The following is a 22,077-nucleotide window of genomic DNA, read 5'->3' as shown; positions in this document are numbered from 1 at the left end:
ATGCAAGACGCAGATGGGTGTTCAAGGGTGATAATAGGTGGCGGTTTAGTGATCGTGAAGCTGTGGTTTGAAGAAAGGTGGTGATTGCATTAGTGTACAAGTGTATCTATATGCATATGCATAGCATATGAATAAGTATGTATATATTATAAGAGAAAGAGTTTGATTAAAACAAATGGTATTCGATGGTGATATTACACGAATCATGAAACAGTAGCAGTAATTAGCGAAGGTGAAGGTGGTTATGGTGATTTAGTTCTTGAAACAATAACATAGATTGCCACGGGTTTTTCGTTGATTGAAGGATATACAATTGTATATATATAATACATATATATATATAATTTATATATATTTATAATATAAAGTAATAATAATTAATAAAATAAACCAATGATAGATGCATGATTGAAACAAATGATTCGTGCAAGAATTGATATATAACCAAATTGTAGAAAATCAAACAAGAAAAGGAACAAGAGATGGGATAGGTAGATGGTTCAGTTTCACATGTGTTTTGTTGAATAAACGAAAGTGAAAAAAAAATGTACCTCAATGATTCCCAATTCAAATATCATAAACAATTAGCAAGTGGTGAGGCAAACAATCAATCACGACTTTTGTTAATCAATTTGAAACAGAATTCGATCATACACTCAATCAAGAATAGTGACTCTCAATTAGCAATAGTAATTGATATGATATTGATAAACTTGTAATAATACTTAATATATTAATTTTACACACTGATGTTCGTGAATCGTCGGAAGTAGTCAGAGGTCAACAGTATATATATGAACACAGTTCAAAGTTTTAAGATTCAACGTTACAAACTTTGCTTATCGTGTCGGAAACATATAAAGATCAAGTTTAAATTTGGTCGGAAATTCCCGGGTCATCACAATTTGCTCCGCAACGGCGGCCACAACTCTAGCATTAAACTCCGCGTTGTTCGTCTCGATCCCACTTCCCGTCACCATTCTAAGGAATTCAAAGCGATTAGATCACGAACATGTAAAACACACACTCCACACTGCCCCATCTTGCTAAACATTCGTCGTACATCACTTGTTAGGCACGATTTGCACCCGTAATAAGGTTTGCAAGTCCTTATTACGCACACACGCCGTATCAACTCGTTAGTGCAATGACCGCTTCGCTCGATGATATATGCAAACACAAACAAAATTCTATGCGATATAAACACATGCGAGAATTATTATCACAACATAATAATATATTAATAATATCCGTATTACTAATATAACCGTTAGTCCACCTACAAACAAGGCACTAACTATAATCCATCTCGACCCGTAATCCTACAAGTCCCGCAATAATTAAGCACACACAAAAGTCTAAGTCTAGGCAACCTATCTCAAGTCACCTAAATCCCTTAGACCATGCTCTGATACCACTTGTAACAACCCAACCCGTATTAAAACCGACCCATAAAATTTTTTCCTTTTAATACGCGTTAAATAATACTTTAGGTCCCATTACACAAGTTCCAAAACATATTTGTTACCAAAGTAAGTTCAACGAACTTAAAACAAACATTAATAATTTAAACTCCCTAATACAATGGTTCATTAATTAAATCGTAAACCGGTTATAATCATTATGACCCGACTAGTTACGTTTACACAAAACCGAGCATGGTGATTTGGGACTACACTACCCCAAATCCTAATCGAATCCAAAAGCAAGATCTTCTAAAGCAACCTAGCCAAGATCTCTAATTCCCAAGCTTACCCGAGCCGCCAAGCATGCGAACCTATAAAAATATCAACAACGAGAGGGTAAGCTAACGCTTAGTGAGTGATAATATACTACATACATATATATGCATAAAACGAATACGCCACACAAATAATCAAATACCGCATACTGGAGCATCCAAAAATAAAGGCAAGCTAGTCTAAGCATACCGTAATCACTAAGCAACGAGCTAATACCATCAACCATAAAGTAAGTTCACCAACGACGATGTGAACAACGCCAATAAGCTACACCCGAAGGTTTAGCTACACCACAACAATACATTAATATAAATATATACAACAATACGACAAACAACGATGTTCACAACATCCATTGGTATTCAAGATCTCAAGGCTAGCTCCGAGAATGGTATCGTCAACATCGAACTTAAACCCCATCCGCCCCATTTAATGCGGTATCGTCAACATCGAACTTAAAACCCACATATGAGGTATCGTCAACATCGAACATTAATCCCTCATCAAATCACTACAATAGTGGTATGGCATCGTCAACATCGAACTTTAACTCCATACATATGAGGTATCGTCAACACCGAACTTTAAGCCCTCATCAACATCACAGATATACTCTAGGGTATGGTATCGTCAACATCGAACTTTAACCCATACCCCACAAGTAAGTAAATCATATACATACATATATAATTATTCCACTCACAAGCCCATGTGATGTCGTACACACGAAGTGTGCACCTCGACAAAGGTGGTCAACCAAAACGCACAACCGTGCCAATTGGACCAATACACAAGTCCATCAAATCCACCTACATGTAAGGTGAGCTCTATAGCCAAGAATTACTTTACCCGACTCGCACCCATCCTACACATACATGTACACATAGGATATTAACACTCACCTTGTCGCCTTGAAGAATGACACCGAATAATCCGCAACACGCCAATGGAAAGTACCTATTCCATTAATCACATAACAAACAACACAATTAGGGTGAATTTACAAACCAACCCAAATTGACACTTAGTACAAATTCGACCCAAATGCACTTCCAAGTACAAACCGCGCCCAAATTAACCAATAATCACTAACACTAGTGACAAAGGTCCTAATATGCCATTTAAACCCAAACGCAAGTGTTAAACACTTATCATTCTAAAAATCGTCCATTAACCCTAATTTTGACCCTTAATAGTCAAAATCCCACCATTTACAAGTTTTGACACCAAGACATATTTAACTCGGGTTTGTACTTCAACTTAATCTATTTTAAGTTTATAAACCTTATTAAATCAATAATTGGGTCATAATCAACACCAAACCCTAATTTTGACTCTAGTCAAAATTAGTCAACCCACGAACCCTAATGGTCTCCAACACCACAATAATCACTAACAACTTGTGATTATACCCATTTGCAAGTCTTACAAGCATAACTTGCACATTAAGCCTAAAACCCGCCAATAACAACAAACAACCCGAACCTTGGTGTTAATCTTCAATTAACAACTAAATGGGTTCCATCTATGAACATACAAGCCAAAAGCCCCAAATTTGAATGATGAACACGAAAATGAAATTCGGAGTTAGAGCTTACCACTAGTATCACCGTGTAGCTAAGAACGAGGAGAACAAACTTGTCAACTACGCCAAAGATCAAATCTCGCTTCTTCCTTTCCAAAAATCCCTTTGAATTCAATTGGGTGTTTGAGTTTTGAGAGAAAAATGAAAAGAAAAGGAAAAAGAAATTAGGAAAATGAAATGAGTGGATGAGGTTAAAACCTCAAATCTGGATCAACCGCGAAATGACCAAATTGCCCTTGAACCTTATTTAAAATTACAAGAATCTGGAACCAGTTTGCCCGTATCGCCGCGCCGCGGCCTTAAGTGTCGCGCCGCAACATTTTCCTAGGTCTGGGATCATTTTTAATCGGACTTCTGATCTGGATTCCAGTTAATTTCCGCACCGCGACGTTCAACGTGGTCTGACACCTTTCCTTGCATGCAAGACCTCAACACCCAAACATGTCCCGAACCCTTCATACGCCTATCGTACATACACAATACACCTATAAATCATATACGGGGAAAATGGGGTGTTACACTATATATGTATGTATATGATTTATGTGCCGTATTAATGGTGTCACATAGCCGTTTTGTGACCATAGTTGTTTGACATAGCCGTTTTTGTCCACGTTTAATATTTATGCACATAGCCGTGTTTGTGCATATAGTGGCGAGTAATAGCCGTGTTTTACTCCCACGTTGTTATCCGTTTTATTTGTGCACCTAGCCGTGTTTGTGTACATGATTGTGAGTAATAGCCGTGTTTTACTCACACATTGATCAAGTGATGCCATAGCCATTTTTGGAACACTTGGGGGTGATGCCATAGCCATTTTTGGAACACCTCAGGGGGTTAGTATACCATAGCCGTGTTTGGGAGCTAACGGTTGTTATGAATATCGATGACTTGTTTCGCGAAGTCATTCCCTTGCGAAGAACTTGGTTAACCATGGTTTATGGTTGTTGACGTTAGCATTTAATTATTATTATGAATATTATGCTATTGATGTTGCTAGTTGTATGAATTGACGATACTAGCTTGTTTATTGAGACGTTATGCGTTTGTATGCATTATATGATATCGTGGATGCGAGTAGGTAAGTCTTATATGCATGTATATATTCATTTTACTCACTAAGCGTTAGCTTACCCTCTCGTTGTTTACCATTTTATAGGTTCCGGTGTGGACAAGGGTAAGGGCATACGGTTGGATTAGAGATCCCGCTTATTGTTAGGGGACGCTTTTAGAATTGTTAGCTTTTGGAGTTTGACCAAGATTTGGGTAGTTTAATCCCAAACACCATGCTCATAGTGTCGTTTGGTACTTAAACTTTTTGTGGTCGAAACTCTCGTCATGTATTAAACTTGTAATTTGGGTCGTGTGGGCCTCGCTTCGTAAAACTTATATTATTAATGGAACGTGCTAGTTTTACATATTTGAGTATGTGGTGAAAAGCGTTTTGTCTAATTATGTTGGAAAACGATCAAACATTTTCGCGTTTTTGACTTCCGGGGACAGCAGGCTGCCCAGGTCATTCTGCGCGCCGCGCGAATGCCTGGCGCGCAGCGCTATAAGCTGTACCAGCAAAAAAAAAATTTATATGATATTTTATGTGGGTTGTTCGAGGTTTGGTTTGGGTTGTTACAGCTGGTGATGAAACTTTTCAATTTACCCAATAACTGGATCTTTAATTGCTCGGTTTAAACTGCAATTAAATTGGTATTCATGAAATTCAATTGATTACCTTCACCTTCATATTCCAGCCTGCAAGAAAAGTCTTCAATTTTGTAACTTACATTTGAATTCAATCACCCAATTGGAGGGATGTTTCGGATTCCGTATATGCTGCATGCATTGATGCTTATAAATTCAAGTAACCTGCGTTATTGTTATGTGTATCAACCAAAACATCAAATTATATTGCAATGGCTCAGAACAAGGCACCCTCCACATCTACTGTTGACAGGAAAACATATGTCTTTCTCAATGAGCTTGAATTAGGCAAGCAATCACAGGTGCAGGTCATGATCTGCAGAAGTTGGGATACACATACAATTTATGGCATGTATTTGGTGACCGAATTCATAGCTTCAGATGAGTAGGTATACAATTCTAAACTCACTTTGTAATAACGCATATCAAAGATGATGTTAGGTCAATATTGTTTGAATAGGTTTCGTTACTATTATTTGTCGATTGTATTAATTGTGTAATTTCTTCTTATGTGTATGATTTTGCTCAAACATATAACTCAGGGGAATGTCATACAATTAACTGCTAAAAGTAATATGGCGCACCACTTCATCCCACGCATTAAGGACAGATTTGTTTACTTGCTAACCAAAATTGACGTCATATCTAATAGAGATGACTATCGTAATCTCAAGGACAACGCCCTGATGATTGAGCTCACTGGGTCCACATTGTTGAGGAAACAGCCAAATCTTGACACAAGCCCGTTCATCTATCATCCATTCTAGTGTATTCAAATTGAAGACTTGCAACCAACTTTGGGAAAATTTGTCGTTGGTACAATTTTTTGCAACTTAATCTCTTATTTATTTGCATTGTCTGATTACTTTGACCTGTCTCATTATTTTGTTAGACGTGGTCGGCTATGCTGTGAATGTCACTAAACCCCACCCACGGGAATCGGCTAAAGAGATTGTTGAGTTTGACCTGGTGAATGAGCGACACATATCTCATTTAAATGTTTACATACATTTCACTTTTATGCATACCTGTGTTTGTCGTAGTTCGTGTGATGACCTGTTTTTTATGTGCAGGGGTAAAACGATACGGACAACACTATGGGGCGACTTGGGTGCCTCTTTCCTTAAATGCCAGGCTACAGCCCCTGCCTATTACTACATCATCTTAAGTTCTGTCATGGTGAAAAAGGGATTCAATGGTATGCGGCACGGTTAACAACTGTAGCTTCTCACTATTTGCCTTACGTGTTGCTGATTATAAACACCCTCATTGGCAGGTGTCCTTACGCTCTCTAGCACATCATCAACACTTATTATCGACAACGCTGAAATACCTGCCATTATCTACTTCAAGGAAAAGATGAGGTCTCCTTCCCGCTTACTGTTTATATATTTCATACTGCCATTTGGTCCTTTACATCCATTTTCCATATTTTAATGTTTGTTGCCATATGCATCTGCTCTCTTCTTGCAGTGGTGTTCAATTGCCCCTAGCTGTCGAGCCTGCTACGCCAAGCTGGAAAATCCCACCACCTAAGGACGGCACCCTTCGCGAGCTCCTTGATATGGCGCGGAAAGGGAAAAAGAACATCGTAAGTGTAACCTGGCATTCTTTTCCACCTACTACTCCATTTCAACATACCACACTAACTTGCGTTCAATTATATTCCTACACCGTGTAGACGGTAGACATATTTAGGTGTTCAGTGGAGATTCAAAACATTCGCATGAAGAACTATTGGTACTACAACACTTGCAGTGTCTGTAAAGCAAGGAATGGCCTTGATAGGAGGTTTGGCCAGCATTGGTGCGAATCCTGTAACGACACCGTCCCTGAACTGATCACAAGGTATTCACCCCCAACCCTAGGATATGAACGACTATTAAAAAATGGTTTTCCTTGCTAAGGTTAAGTCTATTGCCACTAACTCCTGCGTGCTCTCCATTTTCATAGGTTCCACGTTATATGTGACGTCAAAGATGACACAACAACTACAGTGATGGTCCTCTTTGATGAGACGGCTGAGTCTGTAACCCAAAACACTACAAAGACTTTGTTAGCTGAGGTTGATGAGGTACGGTCCTACTTTTTTAACGATTTGGTCATCTGTTGCACGCCGACTTATGCATCTCGGTGTATGCAGGAAACATGTAACACAGTGCTGCCAAATGCGCTGGCTAACTTGCTAGGCACAACAAGAGTGGTTCTGTTGAAAGTGAATTCATACTATGATCAAGGCACATATGAGAGTTTCAACTGTATAAAAGTCTATGCGGCTGACGCAGTTCTAGAGAACCTACCCCCGCCAACTGCTGCCGAACCGACTGTGCCTACTAAGCCCTCTACATCAGGCAACCCACTTGATCTATCATCGTCGGCCCCTAAAGGGTAGAAGCGAACCATTGAAGTCCCGACACCCGCTAAGCATTTAGAACATACCAGTCGGCGCAAGTAAACTGCACACTTTATTATCTATTACTGCCTCCATATTCCTGAAGCGCACACACACACACACACACATATATATATATATACATATATATATATATATATACTGGTTTACGGCTGACTCAATGCTTACATACACCATTTATACTGCTGTTTAGGTTTGTCGTAACAAGCGACTCAGAGGATGAAAACACCGTTGCAGAAGAGAACAAGGAAGTGAACAACAGTCAGCTGCCCAGCGACTCAGAGGATGAAAACACTGTTGGAGAAGAGAACAAGAATGTGAATGCGAGTCTGTTGCCCAAAAAATAGGTTTTTCTTTGTTCATGAATAAATTACTCACCCTGTTGAGATGTGCCTTTGGTCGTGTTATTTTCCCAGACATGGTTTGTTTACATTATGTCTTTCATGTGCGTGTGATGCACCTTTAATAAAATAACGCACGATTTTGTGAATCACTCTTGCCTTACGATGAGGTTCATTTATATTATAGCTATTACATGTTCCTTCTTTTTCCCCCACCATATCTGTGCGAGTGGTTGGATATTATTCTGCAATTGTACATACAACATATACATACATATCCACAACGTCTGTAAAATGGTAGTTTATGTGCAGGTTAGTTTTTTATTTTTGTGAAAGGCTGTCTAATGCTCTGCAACTGCAAATGCATCCATACATATACGTATATACATATATATATATATATATATATATATATATATATATATATATATATATATATATATATATATATATATATATATATATATATATATATATATATATATATGTATATACTTACGAACGTATATTAATATGTCCACACATATGCAGCTATATAATATACATGTACAGAATACACACACATATACAGACACATATGTATAAATATATTTTTAAGGTTATTTTGTTGTTTTACACATGTACATATTTCTGGGCATGCAAAGGTCTCAGGTGTTTTTGTTTAAGGTGCTCTAAATTAAACAGGTGACGAATGGGTCAGTTGATAATAAAATTTATTAGTTTTGTGCTGTTCACTTTTGCACATTTGGTTAGCTAGGGCAAATTTGCATTACAAATTCGACGGGTCAACTGCATTTGGTCAAATGGGTGAAATGCATAGTTTGAAGTAAGTGATAACAATTTGTTGTGTACTCATTTCCTACTCCTTCCTTCCCATTGCTGTTTTTATGAAGGAAGTTATTCACATTCCCTAACCTTTCTTTGCATCGTATATTATGTTACTGATATACTCTCCTATACTACATATATAAATACATACATGTATATATATATATATATATATATATATATATATATATATATATATATACCTATATACAACTTCTCACATTCTAGCAATAAACATTGGTGTCCCTTTCCTTTATTGTGGCATCCCTTCATGTTTCTATTTTGTAGTTACCTACACCCCATTTATGAAAGTTATGAGAAACTCCTTTGCCATTAAAAGTTTTGGAAAAACCAACAATTGTTGACTCAGTTTCTCATATCCTAACAATAAACATTGGTGTCCCTTTCCTTTATTGTGGCATCCTTTCATATTTCTTTTTTTTAATTACTCACACTCCATTTATGCAAGTTATGAGAAACTCCTCTGCCATTAAAACTTTTGGAAAGACCAACAGTTGTACACTCATCATAGGTTGCTTATCTCATTAGCTGCAGGATCTCATTACATATTGTTTCTATAATATTCACAAGCTTCATGTAAGATGCCTCCACCTGATATTCCATCCTCATCTGCCAACACCTCCAAAGGTATATTGTTTCACCCTTTCAACTCCATATATTTAGATCACTTTTCATTTGTTTTCACTACAAACATGTAATTACCAGGTAAGGTGGAGTACGCAGCATTCGCAGACCTATTGAACGGTCCTATATCAATTTGCTCATCAACAAGAAGTACAGCTAATGGGAAATTACAATCATATTGTGTTCTGAAATTAAACGCTACAACATCCGTTGCATCTGGTACAATATCAAACACCCTTCAATATAAATTCATGACAGTACAATGTTTTTTGGTCACTCCTACACACTTAACTGACAAATACGTTATTGCAGATTATCAAACTATTAGAACTCATACCCCACCCAACTCAGGTCAACCAAAATGTATGCTACATGTTCAATAGTATCTTCCTTTTTAAACTATGGAATATGCTTACTCAATTCCATTTACATATGTCAGCTGCACTATTTACAAATAAGGAACATCACGCAAAATCTGGCGCGCATATCCCATGCAACCCAACAGGTTACTACCTCTTTCTAAGTACTTATACATGTCACTGTTTCATTAGACTAGGTATTTTAGTCTGATGCTCACATTTCTGCAGTTATAAGCTTACACATTTTTGACCATCATTGACTATCACTCTCAATATAAACTGCACACATACACAATCAACGTAGCACTGTTGACTGGAGTCGACCTGCAGTTGCAGCACAGATTGCGCAACATAAACATTCAAATTAAGAATCTTGATCAGTGTTGACCATCCATGACCTCCGGCTCATATTCAGGCTTCTATTGAGTGGGCCTAATACAACTGCACCTATGCTACAACTGTACTATTATCTCCCATTTTAAAGTATAAAATATGGTTAATCAGTTTCATTTACATCTGTCAGTAGTAGCACGTACAAAGAGGAAACAACACGGGAAATATTCGGTCAAGATTGCATCGAACTCATCAGGTTACTTTTACTATTCTATTTACTTAAACATGACATTGTTTCGTTCCAATTGGTCATTTAGTCTCATAGTCATATTTATGCACTTATAATGTTAACTCCTGTAAAGTGCCATTGTTCTTATAACTGAACAGTCGTAAAGTAACTCTTCTTTAGTTACGTAAAATTGTATATCACGCTTGGCCACATTTAGAAAGTATCACACAGTTTATAAGATTGTATTCAAGGGTATGCAATTACAAATAGATAACCAACACGTATATATAGATGGATATATTTTTGGCTTAATTGAGATGTAAGCATTTTACCATCTGAATTTACTATAGACATCTCAAATTATATTTTTTGAATTTGTCAGGCGCAACAGTGTGTTATCATAATCACGGTCCCCCCGCTCACAAATGTCGCAATTGTAACGCAACAATGTGGTATGAAGAGCGGAACAACAAACCCAAAACCACTTCCAACCCAGTATTCTCGATGTGTTGCCAGAATGGTAAAGTACTCCTACCAAAATTGATGGATCCTCCTCCACTTCTGAAAAGACTGCTCGATTCAGAGAATAGATACGGATTTATAACAGTATGTTTTCTTTTACGTATTTCGGGGCAAAAGTAGATCATTTTGTCAATCGGGGGCGAGGCCCATATACCTTTAGAATAAGCGGTCAGACATACCATAAAATTGGTTCACTTCTACCGGAGGAAGGGGGTCAACCAAGATACGCACAATTGTATTTTTATGACACCCAAAATGAGGCAAAAAACCGCATGTCTGCTTTTTTGGGCACTAACTCAAGAGAGTCAATAGATGAAACGTTAACCAACAATCTTATTAGCATGCTTGATAAATCAAGCGCTGTTGCACAGGCTTTTTGTATGGCCCGAGATTAGTCAGCTGACAATACAGGTTATGAGTGCGGGATCCGTTTGATCGCTAAGGCAACAAGCTCCCGTCAGTACAACTCACCTAATGTCGCTGAAGTGGCTGCGCTAATCACCAGCGACTTTGGTCACTGTAACTCTACACGAGATATCATTGTCCAGAAAAAAATTGTGCACCACAAAGAATCTCAGAACTACACCAGTTATACATGGCATTACAATACCCATTACTTTTTCCCTACGCGAAAACTGGCTACCATGAAGAAATACCATATCACAATAATACTGGAAGGCGACAAACAAACCGCGGTCACGTGACTATGAGAGAGTTCTATTGTTATAGAATTCAACAGCGTGAAAGTGAGGCCACAACTATCCTGAGAGGTGGACGCTTATTCTAACAGTACTTGGTGGACGCTTATACAGCTGTAGAAGAACAACGGTTGAAATGGCTACACCATCACCAAAATGAACTTCGCATTGACCTATACAATAATGTTTGTGATGCTATCACAAGGGGCGACACATCGGCTGCTTCAATCAGAAAGCGAATAATTTTACCATCTTCCCACACAGGTAGTCCGCGATATATGGTGCAAAACTACCAAGACGCGATGGCTTTATGTCGGGAATATGACAATCCAGATTTATTCATCACCATCACTTCTAACCCTAGGTGGCCTGAAATAGTGACTATGCTCTGCTATATTGAGGGTCTGAGATCACCAGACCGCTCAGAAATTGTCGCTAGGTTATTTAAACAAAAACTAGATGCGTTGATGACTGATATAATGAAAAACCATATATTTGAAGCATGCCAAGCAGTTAACTTGAACACAATCTTTACTTATTGAAGTTACTTAAAATGGGATTTTTGTATTCTCTGCTTATTGAATTTTTTGACCACCTATATATACGTGTGTGTATATATATATATATATATATATATATATATATATATATATACACACACGCACACACACACATATTTAGAAAAAACAAAATTCACAATTTTTCATTTCAACATTTTTCACTGTCCAACCTACTTTAAGTTCTTAAGTCCATAAATGAATTTTGTTTCCTTATAATCTAATAATGGATTGTTGGTTTGGCGCTTTGCATGTTGACCTATTGGTCTCCAATTGTAGCCTGGATTGCATTAATTTCCCCTTTTTAATAAACTCTGGAAATAAATTATTAGCTGAGGCTAGAAATTTGCTGAATTCTCTCTCTTCCCAATTTGTCATATTAGACAAGTCAACTATTGTATAACACCGTGTGTTAGTTATATTCCTTAATCAACGGTATTTTTGAACATTACAATGAACACATATATTGACACCCTGTTTGTTCGATCACATTGTTACAGGTATCTATATCATCGAATTCCAGAAACGCGGGTTGCCTCACGTACATATGTTAATATGGTTAATAGCTGCTCACAAATGCAGGACACCGTCTGACATTGATGACCTTATATCAGCAGAAATACCGTCCCAAATAAACGATCCAGAAGGGTTTAGGGTCGTAACCGAATACATGTTACATGGTCCTTGCGGTGGAACACACATGGATGCTCCTTGCATTATTGAAAAACAGTGTTCTAAGCATTTTCCTAAACCATATTATGCAGAAACAACAATTGACGAAGAAGGGTACGCTAACTACAGGCGTCGAAACAATGGGGTCAGATTCAAAAAAAAACAACACTCCACTAGACAACAGCTTTGTGGTCCCGTACAACAGATATCTACTTCTAAAATACAATGCCCATATAAATGTGGAGTGGTGCAATATATCTCGGGCAATCAAATACTTATTCAAATACTTGAACAAAGGGCCGGACCGCGCAACAATAGTGATACAAGAAAATATGATTCCCAGCGGTGATTCCCGTGGAGAAAACATAATTGATGTTGACGAGATAAGGAATTATTTGGATTGTCGTTATTTATCGCCATGTGAAGCTGTCTGGAGGTTGTTTTAGTATGACATCCACTACTCAAAACCATCGGTCATAAAATTGTCATTTCATCTACCAAATCAACAATCGATAACGCTCAGTGATTCACCACACCTACCTGCGTTATTAAAAAGGGAAAGTATTAAAGAAACGATGTTCACCCAGTGGTTTGAGCTTAACAAATAGGATGAGCTTGTACGAACGCTTACATACGCAAAAATCCCTAAACATTATGTTTGAAATCGGGATGCAAAAATGTGGACAACGAGAAAACTTCGAACCAGCATTGGCCGCATAGTGTACTCAAATCCTGCCTCAGGTAAACGTTATTATCTACGTATGTTTCTTAATATAGTAAAAGGTCCCTGTTCTTTTGATGAAATACGTATAGTAGATGGTATATTACACCCAACATTTAAAGACGCTTGCTTTGCGTATGGTTTGGTCAATGATGACAGAAAATGGACACAGGCTATCACAGAAGTGACATTATGGGCATCAGGCTTGCAACTACGAGAGTTACTTGTCACCATTATACTCTTTTGCAACGTAAGTAAACCATTGCAACTCTGGGAGTTAAATTGGCAAGCTTTGTCGGACGACATCCTGCAAAAAAAAAAAAAAAAAAATTCAACTTCCCTGGTTTGATCCTGACCGATGAACAGATTAAGAATTATTGCTTGGCCGAAATTCAGGGCATATTAAATAAAAAAGGAAAGTCGTTAGATGATTACCCCGAGCTTGCACAACCCGACCCATCTATGCTAACCCATATGGACAACCGTCTTATTCGAGAAGAGTTAAATTATAATATAAAAGACATGCATATTCTACATGAGAGCCTTTTCAGCTCTCTCAATCCAGAACAACTAGCAATTTATCACCAGGTTTGTTTCTTTCTTTTTTTAGAGTTTCTTAAATTTTTTGCCTTTTCCCCCCTATTTAATAACTACTATCGACATGTCTTAGCGGCTTTAACACAGAAAAAGGGGGCCTTTTCCCTTATGTGGCCCTGGTTACAATGGGAAAAGATTCGTATACAACATTGTCCCTTAATGTTTCCTTTAAAAAAAAAAAATCTTTTTCTCCTACTGTTAACAACAGGTCTTAGCAGCTGTAATCCAGAAAAAAGGAGGGTTTTTTTTTTCTTATATGGTCCTGGTGGGACTGGGAAAACGTTCCTATACACCGCTGTCCTCGCAAAATTACGAGCAAAAAGGAAGATTGTCCTCGCGGTTGCACCATCAGGTATGTTTGTTTCTTGCTTCTTAGAGTTTGTTAATTTATTGTTGGGTACAGTTATATCCTGCTACATTATGCACCAAACTTAACCCTTTCAATACATATAAACATTAACGCACTAACACCGAAAAAAACGCAGGTATCGCTTCCCTTCTTTTACCCGGAGGACGAACAGCCCACGGTCGATTCGTGATCCCCCTGGAATTGATGGAAAACAGTACATTCGGTATAAAACAAAAGACCTACTTGGCGGCCCTTATTCAAGAAGTCAGCTTAATCATTTGGGACGAAGCTCCGATGACTCAGAGATTTGCATTCGAGGCGTTAGACAAAACCTTGCCAGACATTTTAGGCGCTAAGGATGATGTAAACAGATTGAAACTTTTTGGCGGTATGCCTATCTTATTGGGAGGTGACTTTCGGCAGATACTGCCTGTAATACTAAAAGGAAAGAGACAAGAGGTAATTCATGCATGCATCAATAGATCAGACCTTTGGCATCACTGTCAACTGCATACGCTTTCCCGTATCATGAGAGTAAATGAATACAGTGCTGATGGTGCACATGATACCCAGAAACACGCATTCAATAAATGGGTCCTTGATGTAGGCGAAGCTAAGGTACCAACAAGGTGTAAAGATAGAGAAGACGAACCAACGTGGATAAAGATTCCCGATGAATTCGTTGTCAGATCTGAAAAACCTCCCATTGAAGCAATCGTTGACACCATATTCCAAGATTTCACCGTAAGACAAGAAGATGAGGAGTACTTGCATGAACGTGCGATCTTGACACCACGGAATGATGACGCTACCCAGATTAACAAACATATGTTCAAGATACTCGAGGGTGCATCAATGACATTTAAAAGCTCTGACGAGATTTGCAAGGGTTCAACTGACAACATCGATCAACACCACGCATACCCCGTGGAATTTTTAAATAAATTAAATTTCCCATGAGTTCCCCCTCACAGGCTGAAACTAAAAATAGGACAGCTAATTATGCTATTATGGAACCTATGCCCGAGCGCAGGCATGTTAATGGAACACGCCTCATCATAACCGACTTCCAAAAGTTTGTTCTCCAAGCTCGAATAATCACTGGCTCTCATATAGGAAAAACGGTCATAATACCAAGAATTGTCCTCACTTCTACACAAACAAAGTGGTCGTTTGTCATGCGACGAATACAATTCCCGGTCAGACCATGTTACGCAATGACGATAAACAAAAGCCAAGGTCAGTCGTTAAAATTCGTTGGCCTCTATCTCCCTAAACCTGTATTCAGCCACGGTCAACTATACGTATCACTTTCAAGAGTCACTGACCCCAGTGGGCTGAAAATAGTAATGGTAGATGACACCGATGAGCATTTGAAGGGCCACACAAGAAATGTCGTATACAAAGAAACCTTCTTCAACTTGAACCATGATTTATAAAGGTACTACTAAACCCTTACTGTGATCCTTCCTTTGATCAGATTACATGCTCTGTTTTGTTTATTATCTATTAAAGACTAAATTACTATTTACTTTTACTTTTATTCTTTAATTTGTTTTCCCCATTCACTACCTGCGAAAATCGTTACGGTTGGAATGTATTAGTATTGGATTCGCAACTCCCTACTATATGAGGTAAGCCTATACGAATATTCATTTCAGCTACGCCTACTTCGTTGCATACATCCTATTACGGAGAAAAATAAAAAACATTCCCTATTCTGAGTCTATGTGATCCCTTATGTGTATCTGTTATGTCCGCTAAATAGTAATATCATTTATGTCTTTGCTAATCCATTTCACCATACTAAATCGCACTGTACAGCAATATTCAGCTTCAGTGGCAAATGCATATCTGCATGGACCTATCATACATTATGTAACAGTATGGTACTCTCTGACGTTGACCTATAGCTGCCCAGTAATCCGGTTTCATTGAACACAAGGACAGTCTATCATACACTTGAAATATAACCTGCAATTAGAGATATGGTAGCATCTTCAAAATTTGCTATTTTATAGAGGTTTATAATTGTAGAAGACAATCGCCTCAGGCCCCATATTATAGAATTTTTTTCGTATTTAGCCTTTGTTGTATCTAGTGGGAGGCTAAATGTTGCATTATAGGTTTCATTATTTCCTTATATATTACTTGTTGTACCATAATAAAGTAACTGTTATACTAATTGTTTTTTGTAGACTGGCTTTGCAATTTCTTCAAGTTTAGCTGCACAACAATTGAAAGTAGAAACGATCCAAGATGCTATACCGGGAGAGCGAGCCACTTTCAATATCCCTTTTACTTTTGTAGATATCAAGGATTGAACCATATGTATTACGCACCAACTCTTTTACATTTACGTGTTATTTGGTGTTTTTTTCACCCTTATAGTATTTCTATACATTTGGCAAACGTATTTCAAATCCTTCATTTCCAATTATTTAACGATTAGAGAAAGTACATGCTTATTATGCCCATTATTCAAACACTTAGACGTCCCTTCTGCCCAATTTGCAAGGCACATAATCATGACCCGTACATTTTCCGTGCAACGCACGGGCAATACACCTAGTTAATTTTTATTTTTAAACCATTTTTTATCCATAAACATTTATTGAGGAGTAAGGATGTGTTTGATAAACTTATGTCTGGAAAATGGGTGGAGTTTGGTCGAGTTGGGACGAGACTTAAATGAGTTTGGATTAAAATGGGTCATGGGTTGAAACGGGTCAGAATTTAAATGGGTCATACGGGTAGGTCGGGTCCCGGGTTTGGTTGGGTCTGAGTGAGTCGACACCTAAACGAGTTGGGTCTGGTCGAGAACCATTTTGTTCAATAAAATTTTAGTTTTAAATATTTTTTTTATCATTTTTATTGTTTATTATTTTTATTATTTCATTATATTTTATTTTATTTCGAAAAATTACATCAAACAACTAAATTTAAAATTTTACAGCTCGACCCGTTGGACCCATATATAAGACCTGTTGGACCCGTATATTTGTTGGACTTTGTGGATTTGAACCCTATCGACCAATTTCTTATTTTTGTCTAAGACCCAATATGTTTTTTTAAAAACTCATTGGACCAATTTTTAGGAATGCGAATCTCAAATACTGGAAACTTTATAACTCGACCTGTTTGATCCATATACAAGATCCATTAGACCCAAATTGAGCACTTTGGGTTTGATTTGCCAGATATTATTAAAACTGAATTATTTATCATTTAATGAGTTAATAATATGAATGATTTAGAGTCTCTAAATGAACTTGGTTATGAATGAAAATAAGCTGTTTGATAATCATGTTAATTAAACGACATGAAATTGGTCAAATTACCTTTTTAACGTGTTATATGAATAAAAAAATTGAATTACTTGTTTGTTAAGTGTCATGGATATGATTTGAGGATGATATTACAGAAAATATATGTGCTTAATGGTTGAGAGAGTGTTTCGACTCTGAATGGTTCGGCACTGAATGTTAAACCATTCAACATCATATGTCATTTAGAGGTATTAACAAAAGCGTTGGAAGTTGAATGGTTCAACATTCAGCGCTGAACTATTCAGTTAAGAGGTAAACAAACGCACCCTACCTTACTATTATACATTTACCTATACTTAGAGTTATAATACAAGTTCAACCACCTAAATAAATCTAGAGGTATAATTGTGAGTTTATAATATAAAAGTGTGTAAAAATCAAAAGATAGTGTGTGACACCTTTCTTTTATGTAGCAGTAGCGAACCGTAGTGAAGCGCTTAGCACCATTCTACGAGTATTATTTTTTATGCTAACTTACTTTTCCTCCGAAAAAAAAAATATTATATAAAACTATGAAGCACTTCTCAAAACCATGAAGTCAAAACATCCAAGCAAATAGGGAGAAGATTCGAGCTCAACCTATACAAAATGATAGAACTAGAAAATCGAGCAAACAAACAAAATTGAAACCAACAACGCAAACGAGAAAACTAAATGAACCCACAACAAGGACAAAAAAAAAGAGTGTTCATAATCTAACCGTCTCTGAAAGATAGCTATCTCTCGCACAACCCCTAGCAACAGCCATCGAACCAAATCCAGACGATAACAAAAGTAAACACCAACCATGGGAGCAAAAGCAATTGTTGTCGACATTGAATTTATTCAATTTGGCCCCGTGCATTTTCATCATCTTTTTCGTCTTATCTTTTAGCTTGGCATTAAACATCTTTCTACTTTATCCGCATCAAAATTCTTCATAACAGAGTTGAAATAACAGGAAAATGAGCCCGCGATCACCTTAACCCAAGCTGGAAGTACTCTTGTTCCTTGCAAAAAAACCATCTCCCAAAACCGATTCGATGGATCACTTGACTAAAGCTCACACATGTCATCGAGTTGCAATAGGCAATGATTTGCACAACGTTGGAATAGCAAAGATGAGACTCACAGCGAGATATGGATTAGGGTATAATGTATGATTATCTTGCATTAGGTATTGCTTTTTGTTTGATTTCTAGGACTTGTAAACTTTTTATTTGCTTTAAGGACTTATATTTAAAAAAAATGATGAAAGTTTATTTGACTTGTTTTATTTATAATTTTATTTTATTATTAATTTTTTTTATTTTTTTTAATGGTAAACAAAATACTATTTAAGTTTTTCTAAAACTAAAACAATATTTTTTTTTTTTTGAAAAGCAACAATTATTATTAATATTATAAATCGGATGATATCATTACATGTCCCTACACACTGACTATACAATGGTATATACAATAACAAGAAATCGGAAGATTGAATCTAAAAACTAATATGGGATATTCGATAGAATCGTGTCCTAATCGAACATATGAAGGAACGAACTTGTAGGTACAAGCAGGGGAGGAGACGATAACAGTGCCGATCAAAGCGGCGACAAAGCTAACGAGAACCTACCCATTTAATCTACCTACATAGGCCAATTAGAAACCACGATCACTACCCGAATTGTCTAAATCTCTTGTTAACCAATGCCCGTGCGGGATGAAACCGGAGATACATAGGCGGAGGGGTTGATGATCCATTGATGCCACGCAATTGGGGTTTTTTTTCTTGATCTACTTGAGATCCAACTATAACTTTACGATTGGATTTCGGAGATAATCATCATGGGGTTCCATTCTCTATTTGTGAATACTTTTAGGTTTCTATGTTTCAAGATGATGTAGCAAGTAATCTATTTAGTAGCTTGCAATAAGGAAGATCCTATGGAGTTATGTGTGAAGCCTTGATCATAAATGATGGCGTCATTGATGTTGGATATTAATGTATTATTTTGATTCCACCAAACTAACAATTGAGACCAAATTGAATTCGCTTTGTGGCAGTTTACCAACACATGTTCAATGGTTTCGATATGTTGATCGCATAAAGGGCATAAAATGGTGTGTAGGTCTATTCCTTTTTTGTCGAGTTCGTATCTCACCGGGATTTTTTGTTGAATGACTCTCCATGAGAATATGAATATTTTTTGAGGGACGAATTTGTTGCGAGAGGGCGATAGGCTTTTTGAGTGGATACCATATTTTAAGGAATTGATCAGCTTTGACAAAGAATAAGTTGTGAAAATGCCGGAAGGGTCGAGAGAGCATTTCCATGAGTCAGGACGGCCGGAGAGACTAACAGTTGAGATTAGATTATTTAGTTCCATCAGGTCATCTAATGATCGACCGCTCGGTGATCGGGTCCAATTCCAATTTCCGACCGATGTAGAGTTGATGGTCGAGATTCTTTCAGCAACCGATGCGTCTTTGTGGGAGTCTAACATGTAAAATCTATAGAAGAGTGATTTGAGGATGTCTGAACCAATCCATGTATCGTGCCAGAAACTGATGGTAGTGCCATTACCAATGCACTTAGAGATTGAAGATGAGAAGGAGGATCCTAAGTTGTCAGCAATTTTTTCAGCTTTGATAATCTCTTTCCATATGGTGTGACCTGAAATGTTCCTGCATAAAACGTTAGTATCCAACCCCCCCCCCCCCCCCGGCCCATAAATGCTTTTGATGATTTTAACCCATAAAGCATTATTTTCATTTTTAAATCTCCACCACCATTTACACAGTAGGGAAATGTTCTTAGCAAAAAGGGACCCTATGTTTAAACCACCGTTTTCGTATGGAAAAATGATTTGATTCCATTTGATCCAATTAATTTTATTATCGTTGGAAGAACCCCCCAGAAAAATTTCCGCCTTTTAGATTCTAGTGTCTTAAGGACTGCGGATGGTGCATGGAAGAGTGAGAAGTAGTATAATGGAATACTGGATAGTATAGATTTAATAATCGTGAGACGTCCAGCGAAGGAGATGTATTTGGCGGCCCAGTCCGAGAGTCTTTTGTCGAACTTCTCAACTATCGGCTGCCAAGATGATGAGTGAGATGTGGAAACACCTATGGGGAGACCGAAATAAGTAAACGGGGTAGATCCTGCGGAACAGTTTATGTAACTGGCCATATGGTTAGTTTCACTGGTGGATGTGCCAATACCGTAGAGTTTGCTTTTGTGGAAATTGACTTTAAGTCCAGAAATATTTTCGAAACATTTTAAGAGTTTGGAGATGGACTTTGCATTTCTTTTGTTCCATTCTCCAAAAAAGATTGTATCATCCGCGTATTGCAGATGAGTGACAACGAGGTTATCGTTGCCGATTTTTAGACCCTGTAAATGACCATTGGTCAATGCTCTTTTGGTGAGAATATTGAGGCCTTCGGCAACGATGATGGAAAGAAACGGTGAGATGGGGTCACCTTGGGGAATTCCCCTTTCGGAGGTAAATTCTTTGGTGGGTGAGCCATTGATCAATACGGAGATAGATGAAGAGGAGAGACATGCGAGAATGAAGCTAATCTATTTTGGGCCAAAGCCCATGAATTGCATGGTTTTAAATAGGAAATCCCATTCGATGCAGTCAAAAGCCTTTTTGAAATCGACTTTGAAAATTAGTCCTTTGTGTTTTTTACATTTTAATTTATCAATAATTTCATTTGCGATTAGAACACTGTCAAGGATGTTGCGGCCTTTAAGAAATGCGGTTTGTTCGAAACCTATGACTTTATGGATGACTTTGGCAAGACGGTTGGAAAGAATTGTAGTGAGGATTTTGTAATAACTCCCTATTAAGCAGATTGGACAAAATTCGTTTAGGCCGATGGGGTTAGCTTTTTTCAGGATTAAGGTGAAGAAGGAAGCATTACATCCTTTGGAGATTTCCGAGTTGGCCCAGAACCATTCTAGTGATTTGATGAGATCTTCTTTGATCAAGTCCCAAAAATTTTTGAAGAATTTCATATTGAAACCGTCTGGGCCGGGTACTTTGGAGCTGTCGCAACTACTTAGAGCTTCCCATATCTCACTTTCGTTGAACTCAGCTTCAAGGAGGAGGTTGTCTAAATACGTGATGCATTCGATTTGTGGATCGTTATCAAAACTACACTCGTCACGGAGATGTTTGGATTTAAAGACGTTATTAAAGTATGAGTATGCTTCATGTTTGATTAGGTTAGGATCTTCGGACCATGTACCGTTTATTGACAACCCAAGAATGTTATTTTTACTTGTTCTTCTTTTGATAAAATTGTGGAAATATTTAGAGTTTTCGTCGCCCTCGAGTGCCCATTTTATTCTTGACTTTTGTTTAAGCATGTTAGTTTTCTTATTTTCTTTAGTGATGTGTTGCATTTTAGCCTCGACCCATTGTTGTTTTTCTGAATCAGAAAGAGGTTTGTTTTCAGCGATGTATTCCCAGTTATTAC

The 22,077-nt window shown here is 37.5% G+C and overlaps 3 protein-coding genes across 3 annotated transcripts; 2 read left to right on the top strand and 1 right to left on the bottom strand.

Annotated features, from left to right (window-relative positions):
- The first annotated feature begins 11,291 nt into the window (after nt 1–11,291).
- Nucleotides 11,292–15,250, top strand: LOC139841801 (uncharacterized). The gene is made up of 8 exons (XM_071832001.1): nt 11,292–11,396; nt 11,487–11,833; nt 12,534–12,968; nt 13,504–13,594; nt 13,711–13,932; nt 14,029–14,080; nt 14,150–14,293; nt 14,427–15,250. Exons 1-8 carry the CDS (start codon nt 11,292–11,294, stop codon nt 15,248–15,250), a joined length of 2,220 nt encoding a protein of 739 aa, XP_071688102.1.
- On the top strand, nt 15,247–16,614 carry LOC139841800 (uncharacterized). The gene is made up of 2 exons (XM_071832000.1): nt 15,247–15,687; nt 16,489–16,614. Exons 1-2 carry the CDS (start codon nt 15,247–15,249, stop codon nt 16,612–16,614), a joined length of 567 nt encoding a protein of 188 aa, XP_071688101.1.
- A 2,885-nt stretch (nt 16,615–19,499) lies between these two features.
- LOC139841799 (uncharacterized) lies at nt 19,500–21,120 on the bottom strand. The gene is made up of 3 exons (XM_071831999.1): nt 21,073–21,120; nt 20,587–20,983; nt 19,500–20,260 (listed from the first exon to the last, which is right to left on the bottom strand). Exons 1-3 carry the CDS (start codon nt 21,118–21,120, stop codon nt 19,500–19,502), a joined length of 1,206 nt encoding a protein of 401 aa, XP_071688100.1.
- Nucleotides 21,121–22,077: the final 957 nt, after the last annotated feature.

Source organism: Rutidosis leptorrhynchoides, chromosome 4, assembly GCF_046630445.1.
Source record: "Rutidosis leptorrhynchoides isolate AG116_Rl617_1_P2 chromosome 4, CSIRO_AGI_Rlap_v1, whole genome shotgun sequence".
NCBI lineage: Eukaryota > Viridiplantae > Streptophyta > Magnoliopsida > Asterales > Asteraceae > Rutidosis > Rutidosis leptorrhynchoides.
Note: the sequence above shows the minus strand (reverse complement) of the source record. Positions and strands in the feature narration are given on the sequence as shown.